Source organism: Penaeus japonicus, unplaced genomic scaffold, assembly GCF_977035675.1.
Source record: "Penaeus japonicus unplaced genomic scaffold, GWHDUDI00000001_assembly GWHDUDI00000019, whole genome shotgun sequence".
NCBI lineage: Eukaryota > Metazoa > Arthropoda > Malacostraca > Decapoda > Penaeidae > Penaeus > Penaeus japonicus.
The window spans coordinates 2,030,583-2,040,582 of NW_028234421.1; the positions used below are offsets into that span (position 1 = coordinate 2,030,583).

The 10,000-nt window shown below is 35.9% G+C and overlaps 1 protein-coding gene across 1 annotated transcript in view; it reads right to left on the reverse strand.

Annotated features, from left to right (window-relative positions):
• Positions 1-1,772: 1,772 nt before the first annotated feature.
• The window catches only part of LOC147469730 (uncharacterized), a 14,177-nt gene continuing 5,949 nt past the window's right edge, over positions 1,773-10,000 (reverse strand). The window contains exons 4-9 of the mRNA XM_086547196.1: positions 8,687-8,806; positions 6,702-6,869; positions 6,261-6,375; positions 3,328-3,446; positions 2,362-2,463; positions 1,773-1,996 (exon numbers count right to left, since the gene is read on the reverse strand). Of these exons, the coding sequence (XP_086403322.1) occupies positions 1,898-1,996; positions 2,362-2,463; positions 3,328-3,446; positions 6,261-6,375; positions 6,702-6,869; positions 8,687-8,806 (723 nt within the window). The 3' untranslated portion in view covers positions 1,773-1,897. The remainder of the gene's footprint in view (positions 1,997-2,361; positions 2,464-3,327; positions 3,447-6,260; positions 6,376-6,701; positions 6,870-8,686; positions 8,807-10,000) is intronic.

Genomic DNA, 10,000 nt, shown 5'->3' on the forward strand with positions numbered 1-10,000 from the left:
GAAATCTAATAACCTTTTTTTCTCTCGTCTTCTCAGAGTTGACAAGGTTTTGGGAAAAGGGACACTAGAGGTGGTTTCTGTGCAAATTTTAGCTTGTTTCAAGTTTTGAAATATCCATGGAAATGCATGGGTCAAGTCGAAATGGTGCCGATTGTGTATATAATAATGGATTTCCATAAAAGGGGGGGTGGGCAAAAATCAACCAACCAACCACCTTTTCAACCTATGACACTACGAAAGTGTAGGATCAGTGACAATGATATAAAAAAAGACAAATGTTTCCAAAAGAACAATAGGCTGGAACGTGTTAAGTTCGATAAACGTATGTGACAGACATATGATACGAGAGAGAAAAAAACAACAAAAAACATGGAGAGGAGCAAAGACAGAGATAGAAAAATAACAGGTTAAAACTCTACTAATCTTGAGATATTTATATCCAATAACGGGATTAAGATGTCCTTCTGGATCTCGGCTCTGTTCCTTGGTTAAAAGATATCAGGTTAATCGTGTTACAAAAAAAAAAAAAAAAAAAAAAAAAAAAAAGTGTATGAAGGTCCAAGCTGCATGCATTAGAGAAATAAAGTTACAATAAATCCTAAATTGTTTGCATCCTATGTGAGATTTTGCCTTCGTGAATATTATATTCATGATTTACACCTCATTAAACACATCTATAATCTCCTAACCACTATCGAGGATGCTGCCTGCATATCATGGGGATTCAATTAAGAACCTTTGGGTGCTTGCCAAGGTATCCCATATATTGCACAACGACGAGATCACGCAATCATACAAACAACCATTTCTTCAATATCCCATTACTATTAAAAACTATATCATCGGAAGTAAAAATCACCTCATTTAATGTATTGTGGATGACCAGAATGCCGAGCAAATGAGCATGATTTAAATGAATTTCGAGTCCATCAGACTAAAAAATTCCCCAAGAAAGAGGAAATCAAATGAAAGTTAACCCATTCACACAAGGGAGAAGATACTGTACAACCTCAATCTGTCAGGACTTGTCATCCAGATTTTGAGAAAGTACCTCCCAGACAGCAGAAATATGAGCCGTTTGACGGATTTGTAAAGGATTGCAAAGGACTAGAGGAATGGGCAGTTCCAGCTGTACCATTACTTCCATGAAAAGATGTTATTATTTCTTTTTAATTAAATTATTTAAAAAAGAAAAAGAATACTCAGATGGTGCAGTTGTCTTTTAAGCATCTTAGTTCTTTTTTCTCTTCTCTTCCATTCTGTTTAATGTGTATTCTATAATCGTATTATGGTACACTGGAGCACTCGCTTAGCTAAATACTTCTAATTGTCAAGTCCTCTCTTACCAACCTATATAAACTTGATGTGAAAAATATTAACTAGCTTCCTTGATGATACATCTTTTATAATAGGTGTCTCTAATGTTGTCTTTAGCAGTATTTTGTTTTTGGTTGAACCCACGTTACAATACTGTTGTATTACACATGGCTGAACATCAGATCAAATATTCACAGTATTCATGTTTGTACAATAGTAATTTTTGTTTCAGTTGGGACTTTTTTCATGTGGTTTAGGCTAATGTACCTATTACTTTCCTGTAAATTTTGTCAAGGCCAAAAGTCATACATCTATCCACATGTAATCCTAAAATTTTCTTTTGAGTTGCTTGGGTGAGTACATTGTCAATTACTTTGATAAAAGTTAAGTGAAAATAGTAGAATATTTTGGAGTTTTATATTAAAAAAAAAAAGGAAAAGAAAAGAACTTTGTCCTTTTATTTACACTATACATTGCTTTATTCAGTCATAAAACATTTAAGGTAACACAACTTTTTCTATCTAACGTTTTGAATCTGAGATTATTTAGGTGTGGCAAGAAATATCTCTTTATTTTACAATCAAGCTGTAGCCGCAACCTTTGTGTTCTCTGCCAGCTGTAGATACAGCGAGTGATCGATCTTGAACTGTTCAACGCTGGGTGGACTTCGAAGAGCAACCTGGAATAAAGGAGACGGAAAATCAATCAATCAAAATACCTTTGTTCTTCGTGATGAATGTACTATGGATTTCTTGTACAGCTATTACTAGGACAATAATTTTGAAAATCTAATGGAGTTTAGGGAGTTGACAGATAAACCTATGGAACTGATAAGAGGCATGATTACAAAGGAGCTCCAGAAACTTCTAGAAGCTGATTGCATGACAAGCTCATCTAGTGTATAATCATACCATAAAAAAAATTATAGAAGTATATCAATAACAAAAACATTCAAAACAAACACACACACAAACACACACACACACACAAAGACTTGAAAAGTACAAAAGAAGTAAAACTCTTGAGAAACAATCTAGGCCTTACCATGCTAACAAGATTATCCGACTTCCTCTGAGGTCGCTGTTTCTCCACGTTGTGAATCAAGGTGGCCAAATTCTCCTCAAGCTGCTCGTCTGTCATGTTTAGCTGAAAGAAAAAGAAGTATAAGTATAAGAAAAAGAAGAAAAAAAGGGGTTATACTAAAAGGACACTGAAACAAGTTGATGTGCATACTTCATAACCTATAGAATTGAAGAAGAAGAAGAAGAAAATCCATTTACATGGCATAACAATTTGATGCTGACAATGGATATATATACAAGACGATTGTCTAGAAAAATATACGTTGCAAACCTAAAAAAAAGAAAAAAACATCTAATATATTTTCTTAAGCACTATAATCATAAAATTATCCAATACCCCCGCAACTATCACAAACCACTATTATATGAAAATAGAGATATAGATGAAAACAGTAAAAATTGACATTTTATCAATACAAACGCACTAGACTGGTACAGGAAAAGAAAACCAAAGTAGTGTGTGCCTCCAACCCTTTTAACCCATTGGCCGCAGTTTTAATAAAATATGTATACAGTCATGTGGTGGGTTTATGTTGTTTGGCACGATGCCATCCACGTTTATGACCGATGCTACCTCGACAGCAAATCATGCCATCCGCTATCAATGGGTTTAATCCAATCCCTTGGTGTGTGACAACTTATTTCCCAATAACCTTGAAGATAAACATGCAATACAAAGCAGATAAAATCTACAGAATATAGAATATAGTCTAATATACTGGATTTTATAACTAAACAAATTGCAAGATGGGAACATAAAATATGAATATAAAAAAATAAATGCTGGATGTCTTAGGATACACTTACACACATAATATTATACACACACTACACCTATTCTCTAAAAGTATATCAGTAATACCGATATATCACTTAGTAGAAAAGAGCGAAAGTATATTCCTTACACTAGAACCACAAACATACTTACTCTGCCAAAAGGTACTTCAATATATCCAAAATCTTGATGGTGTTTATTTTTGACAGTTCTGTAGTCGACGCCTTTCATGAACCGATCGATAATAGGAACCAAGTCAGTGCCAGCTGTGCCTGTAATGAAAATTTTATCAATTAATAATGGGTGTACATATTAATAGTGGAAGTTAATTGATTAACCCTTTCTGGACGGGGGGTACAGTACTGTACCGCTCATTCAAAAGCCCAGTGGCTGGGCGGCACAGTGTTGTGCCAGCCATTTAATTGATTTAGGCCTAAGCGTTCGAAAGCCCCGGCATTGTGACATTCAAGGCTAGAATGCCCCCGTCATGAGTGGGTTAATATGTAAGATACTACGGTGGTCTTTCGTCTTGAAATTCAATTAACAACTCTTCTCTGCACTAACACATTATTTTTGACTTGTGTGTTTCATACATAATTCTGTTCAATACTGCTTATAAATTAGTGTTCAATTGAATCATTCCAGTACAATTAACCACTGCTTCCCTCTCTCTGTGACTTTCATATTAAGACTTTAAAAGATTCATCCTGATTTTCTTCCTGTAATAAAAAAGTAGTTTAATCTTTTGCTTATGCAACAATATAATTTTCTTTTTCTACAATTCTTACAACTATCTTTGCATGATTTTGTCTTCTTCAGACTATTAACCCATTGCAGACGGGAATGTATTTGCTTGCCTCTCCTCAGGGTGGGCACTGGTGCCACCTGTGTGGCACCTTAGATGGGTTTTATTTCTGAGGGAGGAAACTTCAAGCAACATACCATGACCTTTTGCACTCTCTTCCATTCCCTCATTGTAATATTTGAGCCATATTCGTATTTGTCTTTTTTTGTGTTTTACTGTATTGTGATACTTGTATGTGCTATACGACAGGTTTTATCATTGTTGCAGTAGTCTAAAATTATAGTATAGGGTCCATATCATCTCATTATATGCGAGGATAAAGAGCAACTTTACTTTTTTGTAATCGCATACTTTCATAATCAAATACAAAATAAATAACCATCCACAGTCGAGACTACATGAAGAGATGGGGAAGAGGAAGTAAGTGCTACAGAAAAGGGAGCCAGACTGGCACAGGGGCACATTGTAGACACTGGACATGGTCTAGGTCACCTTCCTCTTCTCACTCTGCCTGCATACCCTACATCGCTGGTAATTTAGAGCAGGATGTCGGCATCTTGCTGTGTGTGATCTCTGTCTGAAGATGGTACTTGCTAGAGACTGTGAATGGGTGACATTCTTTCTTGCTGTTGCCATCTCTGTTTGGTATTCTAGACGAAACCTATCTTTCTGAATATTACAGCAATTATAGTAATTATAATTGCAATGGTCTTCATCACTCACTAATTAGAGTTATTACTCATAGTACAATAAAGAAACACGACAATCCACATCAATACTGCTGTGATGATTATTGTCATGTATGTCATGATGCCCCCCTTCAGGCAAAAAATTGTGCATCGCGTTTGTCCCATCCATAATGGGTTAACCCGTTAACGACGGGTGACAAGATATCACGTCAAGTGGAGGCAGGGTCAGCCACTGGGGACGAGATATTTCGTCGCTTTTATCATCCTGATCGGCACGCCGGTTGATCGAGCATATAGCACTTGGCCGTGGCCAGTGCGGGTGAGAATCCCGAGGCGTTAGGTTTATGCATTTGAAATATCCTGCTGTTTGCACCATTTAGAGCCAAAATAGCCCCACCTATTTTATATATATATATTATTTTATATATTTTATATATCAAAATACCCCTTCAACATGAGGACGTGTATACTACGTCCTCGCGTCAAACCCAAGGACGTTCCTCCTGCGTCATGGCTGAGTTCTGGTGGAATTGAGTTTTCTTTCTTCCAGATACTGTATGAGATCTTTCAGAATAGAGGTCGGATATGAAACGATATATTACTTGACTTTCATTATTATTACATAAGAGTGGGATTTGCTTATACCAGGGGAGACATTGATGGGCCCTGCTAGCAATCATTTTATTATTCATTTATGGAACTTTATGTAAAAATATAAAACTTATTATGATTAGTTTACCATACTACTCCAACTGTTTTCTTTTGTCATCTGAGTGAGGCCTCTCAACAAGGTCACTCTTTCCATCTCCCTCCCAACCCATGTAAATAACTTGTCACATGCATATGGGGGAAGAGGCTAACTATGCATATTTTGATATATAACACATGATGATTATGTTGAGGTTTTGGCTTTAAACTTGTAGAGGTTTTGGCTTAAAACTTGTCATATTCAGTAGCGACGTTTAAAATTTGGCGCGCGCCGGCAGCTCGGATACGGCGTGAGGGGCGTTTTCTACTGCCTGTAGTGAAGGGGTTAATGGGTTAACTTTGAGAGATCCTCAATCTAAACTCAAATCAAAGTGAATATCCACAATTGAACAAATCCCTATTGAACTCTCACCCTTTGTCATTCCTTATGATGACACCCGAAAATAATTAGCATTGAGGAACTATTTTGCTGCAAGGGCTAACATTTCCTCTTTTATTTCAGAAGTTCTTTTCACACTTGCCTTCATTCAAGTGTTATTTCATCTACTTATTTTTGTCAATCAATGAACAACATTAACATTACAATGTACTTTTGAGGTGGCAGTCCAAGCAACAGAACAAAGAATGAACATATTACACTGTGTATATTGCCTTATATCACAATGAGTTACTTGCCCTTTAAGTGGGAATTCCCTGAATTTTAAGACCACCTGATATTTTGTGGTTTCTATTATTTCTCAACCTCAGAGATCTTAACCAACACTAACCTATCAAAATTTAACACCTTCATATTCTAAGCCTCTGGTATCAACAATATCATATGATTGATTGCCATATCTTATCGAATGAAGGACAAAAAGTGACAATACGCCACACTTACTCACCTGATTTAAGACTGGGGAATCTTTTCTTCATGAGTCCTCTCAAAGGCACCAAGTCCGGGAGAAGCTCTGTGTCGGCTATTATGTTCTCGTAATCTAGGAGGCTTATCTCTCCCGTCTAAAAAAAAAGGGAAAAAAGAAAAGAAAATTATAAATAGTTTGTGGAAAGGGTATAGCATTTTCCATATGAAATCAGATAAGCAAGTACTGAACTAATACTAAATAAAGCAACCATAGAGAAGAACTGATAAAAAATCCAACAATTGTCTTTGAATAGATTAAAGATAAAAAGAAAATAGGAAATACTACAATTTCCAAGTAAGACAGAAAGGAAGAATAAAGATCTCCAATAAATACAAACATAAATACATCCACCATCTCACATATCTATCTCAAAGGGTGCATTCAGTACACAGAGGAGAAAAATTCACAAAATCAACTGACCTGTACAAGCTTCACAATCTCTGGGCCGATGGCCAGTGACACACCGACATCTCTGGCGTAATTGATCATCTCCTCGTTCTTAGATATCACGACCAGGGATCGACTCTGCTCCGAATCGAAGTCGTAAGGGAGACGGACCACGTTGAAGAAGTTGTCGAGGTAACGATTCTGTGGAGGTTTAGCTCAGTCATTAGTCATACTCATTTGGAGAGTACTTTCATCAACCCATTGCGGATGGAAGGCTGAGCAAGCTAGCTGGCAGTCAGTACTGGCAATTTCTGACACAGCTGGCACATGCTAAAAATTAGAGGGACAGGGAAAATGTTTTTTCCACCCTCCTGGCAGTGTTGACTTGCCTAATGAATATTTCCCCTTATATCCTTCACAAAACAAAGGTTTAGCCTGACTTTGGAAAACTGTAGCTCTAAAATTAGAGCCATCATGGTTATAATAATACCTAATTGGAGCTGTTGTGTGTGTAATAACCGTCCACAACGGGATAATAGTATTATTATAACTATTTGCCTGTCACAACATTTTTTTTCATTAATATCTTGAGTACAGAACAATAAAAAATATTTAGATCTAAAGTCACCTGACTACTGAACCTCTTGGGTTCATGGACAAATATATTTTTCCCTTGATTGAAAAAATTATAGTAAACTGACTCTGGAATTTGAACATCACATTTTACATGATTAGTTTTTGGTCAACTTGTGTTAGCAGACCCCTCCAAAAAGCAAATATCACAAATGTAAAATAATACAAATAATGATGAAAATAATAACAAAAATAATAATAAAAATTTGCCACAAAAAAACTATGCTACATTTTGGATATCCATTTATACAGGAAATATGTTGGGGATGTCTCAGAAAAATAAAGGACATTTGCTTTACCTCAACGATTAAGAAAAACAATAATACAATCTCAATTAATATTCCCCCCCCCCCCTAATCCACCCACTAAATATCGCAAATTTTAGTCATATGTAGCAATTGCACTTTACTGGCTCATGATTGGCTGAAAATCAATGTGTCTGATATTGTTAGTCATTTATTTAAAAACGTTCAAGCTATTCACTCAGCAATATATTAGTATGTGTAGATATGTAAATAGACCTTTGCATTCACATATAAGTTCTAAACATGCTGATTTGCACCTATATTATGCAAAGCAAGCACACAAAAACAACCTTGTAGAAAACACTCTAGTCTGATTGAATGCAAATGAACAATATAAAGAGATTTTGATAATTTACTGCGTGGGTAGTTTTCATCAAATTAACATTCATCTGACCTTCAAAAACTGACATCATGGTACTGCAAACATTAGCAAACTGTTTGAATTCTCTCACCTAACTGTTACTGTGCTGTGGTTATAATCCAGCCTCAATTTAATATTCTTTCATGTGATTTTGGAAATTACGCATGTTATTTACATAGAGTAAATCATTAAGATACCTTTCATTTGCAATATGCAAAAGAGAGAAAGAATGATTTAAAGCCTGTTGTTTGTTTGTGTGCATGAGGCTAGTGTATGTAAAAGCTTTGTGTCCATGTGCTTGCATTGCATAACATGAGTACAAATTAGTCTACTAGGGATATATATATATATATAATATATGTAATATATGTAATATATGTAATATATATATATATATATATATATATATATATATATATATATATATATATATATATATATATACACATATATTTTTATATATATATATATATATATATATATATCAGAAGGTGTATGGGTTCTTTGTATGTCTATATAAAAATATACTGCTGAATTAATGGCTTCAATATTTATCCCAACTAAGTAATGATATCAGACAGATTTTTAGGAAATCACTAGCTAGTAATATGCGCATACCCCAAATCACCAATACCCTATGGACACAATCAGATGAAACAGACTATAGTACGAACAGTAACTAGCAAAAGACTTCAATTCAATTTTCCAATCAGACTTACCTTTTTATCAGCTGACATAGAAAGTTCAATATAAGCCTTGACAAGAGCATCTGGGAGCCCTATCTGTGTAGGATGGTGTGTTTCCCGGTGCATGGCAATAGCATCACGTACACTGTACACCTGGAATAAGAGATCACGGTGAGATTCTAACACACGGCAACACAGACCATGGTACACTTATCCATAAATGCTGGAACTCGTGCAGGTTATCTCACCTCCCCCTCCTGTCGCTGGGGCATGGCTGTAGAGGTTTTGATGTCTGGTGGGTATGGTTGAGTTAAAAACACACCAAACTAAAGATGGTAGTACGCGAGTAGCTCTTATGTAATTGACAGCAGGGGGGGGGGGGGGGAAGGAAAGGGAAAGGGTGGGAGGAGCAGACAGGTTTTTGGGAAGTAGACAGGGTGAACTAAGCCTAATGTCTGTTGACTTGGGACACTAATCATGAAAGATCATAGACTCTGAGATTTGTCTGAGCTAGTAAAAGTGTTTTGTCAATGAATTGTTGTGAAATTGCCCTGAAAATACGACAGGTCTGAAGGTGTCTCATAAGAGTAAGGACTGTCTTTAACCCATTCCCGACGGGGGAATTCTAGCCTTGAATGTCCAAATGCCGGGGCGTTCGAATTATTAGGCCTAAATCAATTGAATGGTTGGCACAATACTGTGCCGCCCGGCAACTGGGCTTTTGAATGCGCGGTACACATGCTGTACCACCCGTCCTGTGTGGGTTAACCCATTCATGATGGAAAGTATTCTCTCATATTCCTTCTTCTGTTAGGAAGATAACAAGCTCATGACACTTTGTTCTGGGGTGTTTTCCCGCTGTATGGAGTTGTGCTGAACCTCTCGGAGCGTTTTTCACCCATACTATCCTATTGGTTTGCATGGTTGTGTCTACAATGTAAAGGCATGTAAAAATATTGCTATGTTCAGAGGAGTTATTTTAGTTGAGAAACATGATTTTCTAGTGTTACTTTAATGAGCTTTGCCTATATTCTTCAATTCTATGTAATAACATGAATGGAAAGTGGAAGCATTCTTTTGGTGGGTATAAAAAAAAGATGTTTTATACTTATCCTTTTTCATTTTCAAAAGGAAAAGAAGAGCAATATAAATAATTATACATATACATATGAATATGTATAAGTAGCTTGTGACAAGACGTGATATGATAATCGCCAAATTAGAAATAGTAGTACATTAGTAATTTTTTATTTTACTTTATTTCTTGACCAATCACATTTGATTTAACAACAGTCTTTTTGACTCAGATTTTTTTATTCAATTGATCAGAAGCAGAAATTACCATGA